The 15,960-nt window shown below is 44.0% G+C and overlaps 1 protein-coding gene across 1 annotated transcript in view; it reads right to left on the bottom strand.

Moving 5' to 3' along the window:
• LOC124594491 (growth/differentiation factor 6-A-like) overlaps positions 1-15,960 on the bottom strand; it is a 94,475-nt gene that overhangs the window by 20,412 nt on the left and 58,103 nt on the right. The window contains exon 3 of the mRNA XM_047132867.1: positions 13,480-13,727. Coding sequence (XP_046988823.1) covers positions 13,480-13,727 — 248 coding nt within the window. The remainder of the gene's footprint in view (positions 1-13,479; positions 13,728-15,960) is intronic.

Raw genomic sequence — 15,960 nt, 5'->3', positions numbered from 1 at the left:
CTAGGTATTTAGGAGTGTGGAAATCTCGCGTACAGACGTATGACAAGTGACAACCTATGACCTGACCACGTTCGAATCCGTGAGTTCCGCTGAGCACTCTATTCTGCTCTCTCACGATGTTTAATGACTACTGAGGTCACTGATGTGGAGTTGTGGCAGTAGTTGGCACCACAATACACTTAATATGAAGAACGTATGTTTTTGGGGGTGTCCGGATACTTTTGATCACAATATGTAGCTATCTACCGGGTACAACCACATCGGAGGCGTGTCTATAGAGAGGCCAGACAAGAATGTAGTCCTCAAAGAAGGACAGCTGTCTTCAGTAGCTGCACGAGCACGTCTGGATGACTGGCCGATATGGCATCGCAACAGTGGCTGATATGGGCTTGCTATTTTCATACTGCTGGGCGGCTGAAAGCAAGAGGAAACCACAGACGTTATTTACCTGAGAACAAGCAACTATACGGTATGGTAAATGATGATCGCATCCTCTTGTCTAAAATATTATGGAGGTAAACAGCCGCTCATTCAAATATTCCGCTGAATACTATTCAAGAGGTTGATCTAGTCTGAAAAAACAAGACTGACATTCTACGGGTCGGAGCGTGGAATGTTAGATCCTTTAATTGGATAGGTAGGTTAGAAAATTTAAGAAGGGAAGTGGATAGATTGACCTCAGATATTGTTAAAGTTAGTGAAGCGCGGAGTCTCTAAGAACAGAACTTCTGGTCAGGTGAGTACAAGGGTGTAAGTACAAAATTATGTAAGGGTAGTACCGGAATAGGTTTAAGGATCATCTCTTTCCTCGCCTTTGTGCCCTATCTTCACAAGGTGGGTATGTTAATTATTGGATTTGGTTTTAGGTAACGACTGACTGAAACAGGACCAAGGAACACAATACAGTATAAGACGAATGGGTAGCCTAGAGAGATGAAATACAGATGAAATGAAGGCAGTAGAGGACCAAATACGCAAAAAGGTAGAAATCCTTGGATAACACAAGAAAACAGAGTCTAGCCGACGAAAGAATACTCAGAGGAGACAACGTATTTTCGTTTTGTGAAGTGCACAATTTTACTTTTCCGAATATTAAAACCGAGTTGCCGATCGTGGCATCTGACATCTTACCAAGACCTGACTGAATGTATATGCAGCTTCTTTCAGCCAGTACTTCATTATAGGTAACTACTTCATCTGCACAGAGCCTGAGGTTAGTATTAATATTGTGCGCCAATGTCATTAATATAAAACATGAACAGCAAACGTTCGAAAACACTGGCGCAACCCGCTGTCACTTCTGCGTCTGACGATAACTCTCCAGCCAAGAGAACATTCTGCGTCCTGCCTGCCAAGACATCCTCAGTCTACAACTTTTTGGGAATCAAGAAATATTGGAACTATCTGTGTACCTCGATCCCAAGTTTTGAGTGTGTCATCTGAGTAAAGTGGGAGTTGGGTTTCACATGATCGATGCCTTCAGAATCCTTTGTAAGAAAACATTTGAAAACGGAGTTCACCATTTCAGCTTTTGCTTTGCAATCGTCAGTTTCAGTTCCTGTCTCATTCCGAGTCACTGGACACTAACTTTTTTGCCACTAACAGCATTTACACATGAATAGAATTTCTTTGGGTTCTGAGAAAGTTCATGTGACAATATTCTTCTACAGCATTCAATGAAGACTTCGCGCACTGCTCTCTTGAAAGTCAAAGCCGTTTCGTTCAGCACCTCTGTCTGTAGCCCTATGCCGGCCGCGGTGGTCTAGCGGTTCTAGGCGCGCAGTCCGGAACCGCGCGACTGCTACGGTCGCAGGTTCGAATTCTGCCTCGGGCATGGATGTGTGTGATGTCCTTAGGTTAGTTAGGTTTAAGTAGTTCTAAGTTCTAGGGGACTGATGACCACAGATGTTAAGTCCCATAGTGCTCAGAGCCATTTTTTTGGTAGCCCTATGCTTTGTTTTTACACGTATAACGCAGTAGACTTTGGAAGTTTCTTTGCAGTGGCTGTATACCATGGAGAGTCCCCTCCGTTTTGAACTGTTCTACTGGCTACATATCTATCCAGTGCATGGTCAATTATACTTTTAAACTTAAGTCATAGTTCCTCACACGCTCCCGTCCTGTGCTGAAAATTTCAAGTTCGTCATTGAGGTATGACACTACTGTTTTTTTTATCTAGTTTACTGAACATATATATTTTCTACTATTTTTATTTTTCCTTTGCACTTTGGTAATCATTGCTGCCACAACAGCAACACAGAACTGACACGTTTCGATATGGACATCCTCAAAGAAGTCAAATTTGGCTCTGAGCGCTATGGGTCTTAACATCTGAGGTCATCAGTCCCCTAGAACTTAGAACTACTTAAACCTAACTAACCTAAGGACATCACACACATCCATGCCAGAGGCAGGATTCGAACCTGCGACCGTAGCAGTCGCGCGGTTCCGGACTGAAGCGCCTAGAACCGCTCGGTCACAACGGCCAGCTCGAAGAAATCAGGCCTGTTTGTTGCCATCACATCTAATGTATTTCCATCATGTATGAGGTTCCGAAATATCTGTTCTAGGTAAATTTCAGAGAACGCATTTAGTGACGTTCCACACAATGTCTTCACATGCCCACCACTACCTGAATAGTAATTTTCGCAGTTGATTATTGGATGATTAAAGTCACCGCTGATAACTGCAGTATGATTACTTATACTTACACTTCTGAGTTTCCTAAAGCCGTCGTTATCTGGATTGGATGGTGAATCAACTAAACGAAAAAAACCCTTGTGTGCATCGCCCTCCCCCCCCCCCCCCCACACACACACACACAGTCAGCTGCTTTGGTAGCAGCTTCTGGTGTGCATTGGTCACTTGACGCATTTAATGGGACCATATAGTTCTCAACCCTATGGTTCAAGTCCAGGAAGTCGCAGCCCAGCTTGTCATAGATCTATTGAAGTCTCTGGTTCAGTCCTATCAACTCAGAACCAGAGAGGGGGGGGGGGGGCATGAATAGTTCTGGGGACTATGCTGCCAATTGTGAGCTTCGTTGAAACTCTGTGAGATAGGCTGGTCTTCTACTCTGCCAGTCGCTGCAATGATCGAAGTATGAACTCTGAGCCCAGACGACAGGCATAGTTCTTTCCTACGTGGGCCACCATCTGCAGTTGGTCGCACCCCGTTCCCTCCCTAAATAGCAGCTGGAATAGCATCGGCAGGAAGGTAGCAACAGCGAGGCGATGCTGATTCTATGGTCACCCCCCCCCCCCCCCTCCCGTTCCTCAGATTTAGTGATAAAATGGCTCAGTGGATAGCACGACAAAACCTGGACACAGATATGAAAACAGGAAGGTATACTGAAATGTGAAAGACAGAAAATGAAAAATAGAAATAGTAGCTCGAAGACATGCAACATCGAGCGAAGTGTAACAACCGTGCCTTCGTGGGTGTGTGGTTACAGCGCTGGGCTGCAAAACGAGAGCTCCGTAATCAAATCTCCATCGAGCCCATTTTTTTCAGATAATTATGATCTTCCCGTCAGGTCATCGACGTGTCTGTTTCTATTTTGCTTCTTTTTTTGCAGTGTTGTACGCCTTGTTCCTGTTGTCGTGTCTGATGTGTATTCAGTTTTTGACGAGTTATCCACTGGGCGGTCTTACCAAATCTGAGAGGGGTGCGATGGGGAATTTCCCTTGTTAGAAGATAGATTGAGGAAAGGCAAAGCTATGTTAATACGATATGTCTATATGCAGTTTTGAGGATGTTGACCAGAATACACTCTTTGAAATTCTGAAGATAGAAGGGACAACGCACAGGGAGCGAAAGGTTACTATAACTTGTACAGAAATCAGACTGCAGTTGTTAAGAACCTGGCACGAAAGGGAGGTAATGGTTGAGAAAGGAGTGAGAGATTCGTAGCCTCTTATCAAGTTACTAATCTTTAGCCCGAGCAAACAGTAAAGGATACAAAACAGAAATTTGGAGAAGGAATTAGAGTCCAGGAAAATGCATTAAAAGTCTGAGGCTTCCCAATAACATTCCAGTTCTCTCGGAGACAGCTAAGTACTTGGAAGTGCAGTTGAATGGAATAGGCACTGACTTAAAAAGAAGTTGTAAGATGAATATCAGCAAAAGTAAAACAAGGCTAATGGAATGCATTCTAATTCAATTAGGCGATACCCAATGAGTTATGTTAAGAAATGAGACACTAAAAGTGGTAGACGAGTTTCGCTATGTGGACAGCATAATAATTGAGAATGACTGAAGTAGAGAGGATATGCAACGAAGACTGGCCATAGTACGAAAAGCATTTCCGAAAAATATTTCTTTTTTAACGTCTAACAAGTTCAAGTTCTAGTGTAGCAACTATAATATTATGTAAATAACAGCATCAGTTAATCAGTAATAATTGAAGGACAACAGTCATATAAATTATATTTTGATACACTAATCAGTTTAGAGTCATTAAAATATATAGTCGAATTTTACACGTTTAATTACGTTGGACAGGGAGTATTTCCGTCTGTCGTGGAGTTGAGATGTGTTAGCTGGTGCGCTCCTGGCGGTCGTCAGTTGTTTACGTTTCGCGGACGAGTGTGGCGACTCGTACTCGGCTATAGTGCTTGCAGTGGGTCGACTTTCACATGATATTTCTTCACCGTGTGCGTCAAGCGACCCGACCGCGTAGTTCATTACTAACAATACGTTTCCAAGGATATTAGAACTCTGACACTGTATGTTGACCGTTTCGGTCTTTCGATACTCTTAGTAGCTTACTAGTCTTCACATTGGTTATAACATTATCTTGCTAAGGCCTTAATCTTACGAGAATATTGGAAACTGTTCCACCAATACTGATTGGGTCGATATCACCGTTGTCTAGATTTTAAGAGTGTCTTGGTAGCAAAGTATAGATGTATTAAGACTTCATGCATGATACGGCGTTTTTTCAGACATCTCACCGTTTATGACGTCATATCTTTTGACATGTGTGTCGTACAGTGAAGTATTCGTGCAGATACATTAAGCGGCTTGTGTGTATTCTGTCTGCGAAATATGTTAGTTAGTAGTAAAGAAGAAATTTAAACGTCATCCATGATGCGACACTTTTCCACGCATCTCAGTGTTTATTACGTCGTATCTCCTGTACTACGATAAGAAGCTAAACTCCACCTGAACAGGCCATGAAGTCCCAAAGGTATCGACCGGCCGCCGTGTCATCCTCAGCCCACAGACGTCACTGGATGCGGACAGGGAGGGGCGTGTGACCACCATACCGCTGTCCCAATCGTATGTCAGTTTAAGAGAACGGAGCCGCTACTTCTCAGTCAAGTAGCTCCTTAGTTTGGGTCGCAAGGGCTGAGTGCACCACGCTTGCCAACAGCGCACTACAGACTGGATGTTCACCCATCCAAGTGCTAGCCCAGCCCGACAGCGATTAACTTGGGTAATCTGAGGGGAACCGGTGTTACCAGTACCGCAAGGCCGTTGGCCCTGGACTATGATAGACAGGTAGTTATTACCCCCAAAGCGATTGTTGCCTGACAATAAGGAATAGGAGTGCCAAATCTGGCTGAAATCGGTCCAGTGGTTTAGGAGGAGATGTTAGACAGACAGACACGGACACAGACACACACACACACATTTTTATAATGGATCTGAGGCTCAATGGCCTGGTTCAAATCTTCCAATTGGACGCCACTTCGGCGACTTGCGTGTACCTAGCGTACCCCAGTTACCCGACCGGAGAAAGGGGACCGTCAGTTTAATGTGTGGTGTACCAGGGTGGGAAGAAACTGACGTACCCACCCCTCAGGCAAAACCGCCGCAGCCGATAGTGTATAATCGTGATACCGTTAATGGCCAGCGAACCTAGGTAACTGATGTTGAGCGGGATGTAATGAGGAGTTACGCCTTTAGCGATGGGAAGTCGTTGGCGGGCTCCAGACCGCGTCGGGAACGCCCCGAGCAAGGCTTGGTAGCCGCCAACGGGAACGGACCACAAAGGAAATTCCCAGGCGTCTTTTTCGTGTTTTTTGTGTCACTGTTTGCTCCCCCGGCTTCTCTAGTAGCAGTTTATGGTGCGGTTTTGCTGTTGAGGTACTTTTCATTTCACATTCATAAGTCAAACGGAAGTTCGTCGACCAATCTCAGACTGTTAGGTTCTATGACATTTTCACACAATTTCCTTTCCATTTATTACCTAGTTTCTTGTTTTGAGCTTTGCTGATTGGCTTCCTTGGTTTTTTTTCTCCATTTATTTACGTTGTTTTTGCTGTTTCTTTCTGTTTTGTTTTTCTAGTTTGTTCCTTACCTTCTATTTGTCATGTCAGACTTCCGGGTACTTTTTGTCGGTGCCAGATTCTTAGTATAACTGTTCCGATGTTGTCTAGTTATTTCGGGGTGCTTCTCAATATGTCTATCGTATCACAAACTTTATTGGTGAATCTTCGTATGATTTGGTTTAGTGTGTCCGTTCCTACCGCGTTTTGTAAGTCTACGCAACCGAGTGAAGAAGCGCAGTGGGTACCATACTGGACTCTCATTCTGGATGGAAACAGCTCATATCCGCGTCCGGTCATCCAGATTTAGGTTTTCCTTGATTTCCTTAAATCACTGCAGGCAAATGTCGGGATGGTTCCTTTGAAAGGGCACGGCCAATTTCCTTCCCCATCCTTGACGCAATCCAAGCTTGTCCTCCTCCTCTAATGACCTCGATGTCGATGGGACGTTATACCCTAGTCGTCTTTCCTCCCTTCCTCCCTCCTCCATCCCTCCCACCCTTCCACAAACACCTGACGATAGCAACAACGCAATGTGCCTCTCGTCAGATACGGCGGCTCGTCGACACCCCCTGGGCTCTCATTGCCTAGACGAGGAGCTCGTATAGTGGCTGGTTGTCACTTTAATTCCCTGTAAATAGAAGAAAACTGCGGATCTGTTAAACGACGACGAGTTTGACTTTAGGAAAGTCAAAGGCACAAGAGAGGCAGTTTTTCCGTTGCACTTTATTATTGAAGCAAGACGTACGAAAAATCAAGACACGTTTATAGGATTCGTTGGCCAACAAAATACGTTTGACAATGTAAAATGGTGCAAGACGTTTGAAAATCTCAAGAAAATAGGGGTAAGCTATAGGGAAAGAAGGGTACTAGTCTATATATGTATAAGAATCGAGATGAAACAGTAAGAATGGAAAGACCAAGAGAGAAGTGCTCGGATTAGAAATGCAGTGAGACAGGGACGCATAGAGTGACGTCTACCAAAAAAAGGTGAAAGTAATGAGGAGTAGCAGAAATGAGATTAGTCATAAACTTCATATAAAAATTGGGAACCACGAAGTACACAAAATGAAGGAATTCTACTGTCTTGGAAGGAAGCTAAATGCGATACACGAAGCAAAGCGAATGTAAAAAATAACGCTAGCACAGGCGAAGAGCGCACTCCTGACTAAAGGAAGTCTACTAGTATCAAACATTGTAAAGTTTCTAGTTGATTTTTGGTACGCATTGAGAGTGATGTGAGCTCTGTTTTCTTTCGATGTGTTGTACTTCACATTTGTAATCTGTACATTTTCCAAAGAGAGATCTTCAGTTGTCAGTATGTTACACCACAGACGTTCTGAGTACAAGTAATGTGATCTTTGGTTGCTGTAGCATTCTGTAAGAGGTAAGTGAGTGACTCGGAAATTGGTCACACTATAGAGCAGTCCGGAAATAGCTTGCAGAGCACAAAGATGAAGATACAGAGGATGCTGAATATTGGAAATATGATATGGTAAAGATTAATTTGAGCAGTGTGAAGATTTTCAGTTAATGCTGTTGCTGATTTGCGTGTCTGTGCGAAATTTATGATTTGTTTCGAAAACGGTATGTTTTAGTGGGAATTTTTTTTGGCCAGGTTAATTAGTTTGATTACTGAGATGTGATGAAGTAAAGTTATCTGTTCAGATGATTTGCCCTGAGAAGTTTTAGATTCACTGTTACCATTCTACAAATTTATTTCATGGCAGATTCACTTTTACTGAGAAGTAATTTTTGTAAAGATGATCACATTTGTCAAAAGCTAGAGTTTCAATATAGTTCTTGAATGTTAGTCTCTTTTACATCAATCAGTAAATCCGACTGTCTGCTCACGAATTGTGTGTGTGTGTGTGTGTGTGTGTGTGTGTGTGTGTGTGTGTGTGTATGTGTGTGCCGCCACATTGCGCTGAGCTGATCACAATTGCATAAAAGTAATGTTGAAGATTAATACCCTTAGTATAGCAGCATGTTCTTGCATTGCACTGCACAAGGATTTTCTTTTATTTAGCTGGTTTGTTGCTGAGCTGTATTTTTATGTTCATCACTTCGAGCAGTACCGAGTTTCCGTTGCCACAGGTAATCCATGAAAATTTGCTGGGGCCAGTTACGTTGCAGTCAAGACAATAAGAGCATCAAGAGCTATAGCTTTGAATTTCAGAATTAGCACCTGGCTCAATTTAGGTAACGTTCAATTCATATTACATTTCTTTGTTAGACAGACTTATTCTCACAGTGCAGTGTCACATTTGCGTGAGCGTTATTTAATATTTGGAATTCTGTTCAGGCAGTTTGCTTACGTAAATTCACGGGGTAATTTCACATACATTTTTGTTATTTGTACGTTCAAAGTTCAATTTGTAATTTTATTCAGCATTTTGATTCTGTTACTTTTGTGTGCTGGAGCTGCAAGTCACGTATGGTGATTTCACGCTCTGTAGCAAAGTACAGAATTTCACAGCACAGTCTCTTTAGTTTACCGCTTTAGGTTTTCTGTTAATTTGGTTGACTCTAATTGCAATACCGATATACTGTTATACAGTCTCAGATTGGTTTGGCGACTCATTTTTGTGTGAGAGTGTTATGTAGGCGCATCACCTGCCTTGCTCAACGTTAAACTAAGCAAACCAGTTCAGTCCAGTACAGTTACAATTGACAATACTCATCTTAACTTGAGGAAGAAAATTTCAGAGAATGTTCATCTGGAGTACAGCATTATATGGAAGTGAACTATGAACTGTTGGGAAACCGGAAAACAAGAGAACTGAAGCGTTTAAGGTGTGTGTTAGTAAATGCGACTTCTCGCAATGGTCGTCTTACTCCACAAATAATAGCATTATGAGACCTTAGAAAACATGGACATTTTATTTCTCTGGGTTTACAGCAACAATAGTCTCAACAATGATTCATTTCCCTTTGGTTCTTTACTGTTTCCTGTTCAGTGGCACTTAGTCCAGTGTTTGATACAACTGTGACTGAACATGTGTCGACAGTCACTTACTGACGGAGAAATATCACAGATTTTGGAAAAATCTAAAGATTCTCAAATTGAATTTGATGAAACTGACGATGTAGTGTGTGAACGTGAAGAAGAATGTGTTGTGGGCGAGGACGTGGACAGTGATAGAGTACCTACAGACGCTGAAGATTAGTTCTGCGCACCTGAAACTGATGACAACTCAACTTGCGAGGTTAGTGACAAGGATATTACAAACACTGGAAAACTTTATAGCTTCAAACCTCCTCACATTAGAAGACGAATAGCACAAAACATAGTGACAGAAGCAGAAGCATAAGAGACAAAGGTAAAGTAGGATCAATAAGAGAATCATTTGAAAAGCTTTTGTCTCCAGAATATGTCAACATCATAATAAAGCATACCAGTGAAGAGGCACTGAGGAAGAAAATACCCGAGACAGACAGACTTGAATTCATGGCATATGTAGGGGCTACTTATTATTATGGGGAAGGAAAACGACAGTACGTCATCTGTTACAGATTTATGGTCCTACACTACAGGAAGGTTTGTTTATACTGCTAGCATGAGCCGAACCATACTGCAGCAGCTTACCGAAATAGCAAGATTTGATGACAGAGTGTCACGAAGAGATCACAGGAAACGTAATAAGTTTGCTGCAATATGAGAAGTTTACCTCCCGTAAACTTGATCCTCCTCACCCGCTCGTATCCCCGATCCTCTCCCACCCCCACCCGCTGCTGCGCCTGTATTCCCACGTCCCGCCCGGTCTCCATCTCTTCACCCTCCTTACGCTCTCCCAAGGTGGCTTCCATCAGCTCCCTCTCCCTGATGATGTCCTCATCCCCTCCATCTACCCCTCCTATCAACTTTGACCCTGCCCCGCCCCCCACTTCCGGTGTCCTTTCCTTTCGGCACCCTCCCTCCCTTCTCTTCTCTTCCCTTCTTTTTCCTTTCCCCCGTCCCTTCCCTTCCCCCTCTTCCCCCGGGCTTCCTATGAGAAGTTTTTGATAAAATGAATGAATTACTGTCAAAATATTATTCCTTGGGACGCCCACTGTTATTGACGAAATGTTGTCATTGTTCTGTGGCAGGTGTACCTTCAAGGTCTTTATGAAGTAAAAACCTTGTAAATACGGTATACTCATACGCATGCTCATTGACGCTAAAGTCAGAGATGTTATCAGCATGGAGTCTTATGCTGGGAAAAGAAATGATGGTACATAACAATCAAATTCCATTGCAGCTGTGGTCAAACATGTGGTTCTTATAAATAATCCAGGGCGAAATGTCAACACAGACAGATATTACACTTCAGTTGATTTGACGGAAGATTTATGGAGGAATCATAAGCTAACTCTCGTGGGAACATTAGTAGCTAATAGAAAACATATATCTCAAGAACTGAAAAGTATCTCAAGAACTGAAAAGTATCTCAAGAACTGAAAAGTATCTCAAGAACTGAAAAGTATCTCAAGACAAGAATTATACTCTAGTAAATTTGATTTCAGTGTACTGGTACTGGAAATATTCCAATCACAATTGTTTCTTATATCGCCCATGAAAAACCCAAAAGAAAATTGCTGTTTCTATCATCTCAACATTATGACGCTGCAATTGGTTCACCTACTGACATTAAGAAGAAAGCAGTTATAAATTTATATTATAATGAGACTGAAGGTGGCGTTGAGATGATAGATCAAATGGTGAGGAAATATTCAACTAAGTGGGCTAAAAGGAGGTGGTCGCTGTCTGTTTTCTATACTCTTGTTGACATAGTAGCGGTAAATAGCTAAACACTACTTTTGCTGAATTTCCCATACTGGAATAAGAAAAAAACCTAATAAGCGACGACTTTTTCTTCAAGAACTGGGACTGCAGCTCACGAAACCGTACATTGAAGAAAGGGCTACAAATATTGCGGGACTGCCAAAGTTTCAAGTATGGAGGGTATTCTCGGATGGAAAATCAAGCAGAACTTCGGTGCAAAGGAAGCTCATGGACGTAATGTTAGATGTCTTTTGTGTGTTAGTGAAAGCCGTTCAAAAGCAGAAAGGAGCAACAAAGTGAACAAAAGAACAACAATCTGCAAAAATTGTAAGAGATGCACGTGTGGTAAACACGGCAAAAAAACAATTGTATGTTCCAACTGTGAAGTAGATTCCGAAGAAACTGGTTAATAATTCTTCTCACAAACCTGTGTTATGCAACTAAGCTCAAGTTTTTGTAATATTTTTTTTAATTATAGTAAAGTGTGCTTCAACAGTACCATAACGACTTTTACTACTAATTTTTCTCAAGATAATTAGACTTAGTAAACTTACATGACGACGTGAGTGAAAGATATAAAATGCATGTTTTAAAAGAAATATTCAGGTTCTGGACCCTGATTATGCATCAACAGATCTTTCAAAAGTATGTTATTAATATAATTCAAGAACAATTAATCAACTTTACTTACTTTTTAAAGTTTTTATGGGGGCAGCAAAAAGTACCCCCCGCCCCCTTTGGTAGTATACTTCACTGAAAATGGATTGGTATTGCGAGGGTTAACATACGAACGAATAACTTTTTGGTACGGCACGCCGCGGAATTTGAGTCCGCATCAGACGTCAGGGACGTCGAAGACCCCTAGAGGTCTCTGCACCATTGCGCCGTAAGCTGTGGCGGCGCGCGCCTCCTTAGTGTGAGGGCGCCACAGTGGAACACGTGGTTCCAGCAGCCAATAGCGGTGCCCCCGATAGCGTACTTAAGCGCCTGCCTCTCGCTCGGTCAACACCTCCCACCGCCTTGATCCCTCTCACCCACTGGTTGTTCCTCTCATCTCCCATCCCTGCCCCCTGCCCCATCTTCACTGTTGTGTCCCCCCTACCCTCTGTCTCTACACCCTACATCTCCTTTCCCAAGGTGGCTTCCATCAACTCCCCCTCCCGGATGATGCCCTGTCTTCCTCCATTTATCCCTCCTATCAACTCTGATCCTCACTCCCTCTCCTTTCCTCTGTCCTTTTCCAGGGCTCCCTCTCCTCCCCTTCCATCCTCTTTTTTCCCAACCTACCCTCTCTCTGCCCCCCTTCTCTCCCCTGAGTCCTTTTGCATTTCCCTCCTCTGCCTTTTCCCATTCTCTCTCTCGTCTGCCCTGCCCCTCTCCACCCTTATGAGTCCTCTCCCTCCTTTGGTTCCCCCCTTTCGTTTTTTCCTCTCCTCCCTCCTGTTTTCCCCCTTATCCAGGTCCCCCCCCCCCCCCCCCGCCATCTGCCCTTGGCTAGGGAGTGTCATCATTGTGCCGACATTTTCATGCAGTGTTTTACAGTGAGTGTTTTACAGTGAGTGTTCCGTGTTGTGTGTCTTTTGGGAAGTTTTGCGAACGGCCATCATACTGTCACTGGGTGTGATTTTTTTATCTCTTGCGAACAGAAACCAGACTGTCACCATGTTTTTTTAATTGTGTGTCTACTATGTTACTTCTCTGATTCCTGTGTATTTTATTAACATTGCCAACCCCTTTGCTTTCTGTTTTAACTTTCCACAATTTTCCGCCGTTTTACAATTTAAGTCACAGTTTTATCGCCTGTTTTTCTTGTTTCTTTTCTTCTTACGTTTTTAAAAAAGTCTGTAGGCTGTAGAGCAGCGTACTAAGCTGCTGCCAGCCCGCCCCCTTCGGGGGGGAATTAAAATTCAATAAAGGAAATAAAAAAGCTAAGTCAGCGAGTCTAATCGTTGCTTGATTCTTGACATATCGCCTCGACAACAGACAGCGTGTTTACCGTTCTTTGTTTTCATTACTAGTGGACGTCTTGGATTCATTTGGTTGTCTGTCATTCCGTTGCTTCTTGCGTGTTGTCGTCTTAAAGTCTCTCTCCATCGTCCGTCATTTCCGTTCGTTTGTTTGTTTGTTTGTTTGTTTGTTCGCGGGCCGCTCCCCGTTTGGTCCCGCCGCACTTTCTCGGCCACCCCGCGACCGTTCCGGTTGCGGTTACGACAGGTTATAACAAACTTCCAGACTGCAGGGATCTGTCGAGTATGAAAACTGTGGGGGGACTGGAGTATATCCAACAAACAATTGAAGTCGATGGATGTAAGTGATACTCTGAGATAAAGAGAGCGGAGTGGAAATTGCAGTGAGCTTCATCAAACTAACATGTGGAGTAAAGAAAACTAAATAAATAATTTGTGCAGGTCGCCGTTCTGATGGTGCATGGAGCAGTACCTTAAGGTCAGTTGCGGTCCTGTGTGGTGGCTCGTACTGCAGCAGCAGTAGCGGCGCCTCGCCGAGGCGCAGAGGGCCGTGCAGGGTAACGTTGATAGCGAGTGACGTCACAGCGCCGCGGCCGGGCAGCGCCGCAGTCACGTTGAGTGGAGCGAGCCAGGCGGGGCGCGAACTCACGGACCGCAGGCCGCCGTCCAGGCGACGTGGGCCCGACCACGCCACCATTGCGACCACCCCTGGTGGACCGCCTGCAAAAGGAAAATGGCACAGCTGTAACCGGCGACTCAGCTAGCTATACTACGTACTCGTTCCCACAGCTACGGGCGCCACGTACGTGCAGCAGGCAGCGAGCACATCGTAACAGTCCAGAGACGCGCCCTCCTCTGCCTCATTATATCACGTGGACTGTCGTAATTCCTCGGTCTCTGCGGCCGTGTCTTATTCAGTCTACAAGTTACAACAGATATGCCAGCTGCATTCTTGTTGCCGGCCGCTGTGACCGAGCGGTTACAGGTGCTTCAGTCCGGAACCGCGCTGCTGCTACGGTCCCAGGTTCGAATCTTGCCTCGGGCATGGATGTATGTGATGTCCTTAGGTTAGTTCGGTTTAAGTAATGCTAAGTCTAGGGGACTGATGGGCTCAGATGTTACGTCCCATAGTGCTTAGAGCAATTTGAAACATTTACACTCTTGTTCACAACAGGAGCTTGAACGATGTTTGACGTCTGTCTGGGTGTTTCGTATGAATACGAGTGACAGGATTTTTTAAAACGACTTTCCGTTCTTCAGTGTTCATTCTTTCCATAACTACAGTCAGCCAGAAGTTGGAATTGCGTACCGAACTCTCAACAAGTACCAAACTTTTAACTACTGATTCTACTGAAATAAATATAACAGAACACGTTCCCAGTAGGTGTCTCCAGTAATGTAGCATACAAATGTTCCCCTTGTTCCTGCAAGATAACATCTACAGTATCCTCTGCCCATCATAAGGTTGTGACCAAATGGAATGCGTCCTGAGAGCTTACGGTCAAGACTATTGACACTTATCAAGCATGATCCAAAGTATATTATATACAGCTTGTTTGAAGTTTTTTTATTTTTCAGTCCGAAAATTCTCTGTATAAGCCTTCTGCACGTCAGTGCCAACTTCTGTATCTCCTGTCAAAATTCTGACTTAATTTTGAGACAGAACGTCTATTTTGATTGAAGGATCGACTGCAGACAATGACGATGTGCAATTAACAAGTGTAAGACTTATCCAGGTTAAACAGATTAGAAAGAGAGGAAAGGGGAAGATATTGTTCTGACATTCCAGATCTAGACTCAAATCACGCTTGGCTAAGTGCACACAAGTTCACTAAACATCACACATAGGGTGTTTCACTGAAAGTGTTTGCCTCTGTAAGTTACGAAGTAATAGGCGACGGAAATATTTATTGCGGTAGGTCACCATAAGAAACGTTTTACTGCCTGCGGAGTTACGAATTTATTGTGTTATTGTACAAAGAGTTACAGCAAAAAGATACAATTTTAAATGGAACAATAGCTGTTTCTGCCAGGCACTGGAATCAGTAACACCAGCTGTGTATACATCAATTTAAATTACATTCCTATCACTTTTAGTTTGGGAGCTCCAACCCTTCAAAGATTCAGGGGCAGATACGGCACACGCTGCGCATAACGCCATCCACCTTCTCAATGTGGTGCGGCCGAGTTGTAACGTCGCCGGTGTCACGAAGCGAGAAGCTTCCTCGATGCCCTTTTAGACTGCCGACTGTCGCCGCACACGAACGAATACCCGACAGTTCGAGCCACACAAAGAAACGGAGCTCAATATACCACAGTTACTGACATCGGATGAAGATGGCACACACAAAGAACGAGTACCTTGACATGCTGCTGATGCTCGGCGAGTGCCGACACGATGCCACTGAAGCAGACATGGGGTACGCCGTGAGATATCCTAGGTCAAGAGCTCCGGCAGCCATTACGTTCTTACGTGCCGAACAACGACTTCGGGACACAGGCAGCTTGGTAATGCGCCGCAGGAACAGTCAAAGAACTGCAAGAAGTGAGGAGACGGAGGTGTTTGTTTTAGCTGCAGTACACCGCGACCCTCATGTCAGCTTACGAGCCGTTGCTGCAGTCGCTGGTGTCAGCCTCCCATCTGTGTGGCCTATAGTACACGGCCACAGGTTTCACCCGTACCGCCTGTCACTGACCCAGGAATTGCATGGGAACGATTTACGTGCGAGAGTTATATTCTGTGGATAGGCCATGCGTAATTTCACGCTGGAGTCTTTACAAGGTGTTATGTTCTCTGATGAGTCCACGTTCACACATTATGGTGCAGTGAATCGCCATAACGTTCACTACCGGGCCGCAGACAATCCTCGGCGGGTACGACCTGTCGACCGTCAACGTAGGTGGTCTATTAATGTATGCTGTTGAATCCCTGGGGATGAAGTCATCGGTCCAC

The sequence above is a fragment of the Schistocerca americana genome, chromosome 2, assembly GCF_021461395.2.
Source record: "Schistocerca americana isolate TAMUIC-IGC-003095 chromosome 2, iqSchAmer2.1, whole genome shotgun sequence".
NCBI lineage: Eukaryota > Metazoa > Arthropoda > Insecta > Orthoptera > Acrididae > Schistocerca > Schistocerca americana.
This window is presented reverse-complemented; position numbering and strand designations above follow the sequence as displayed.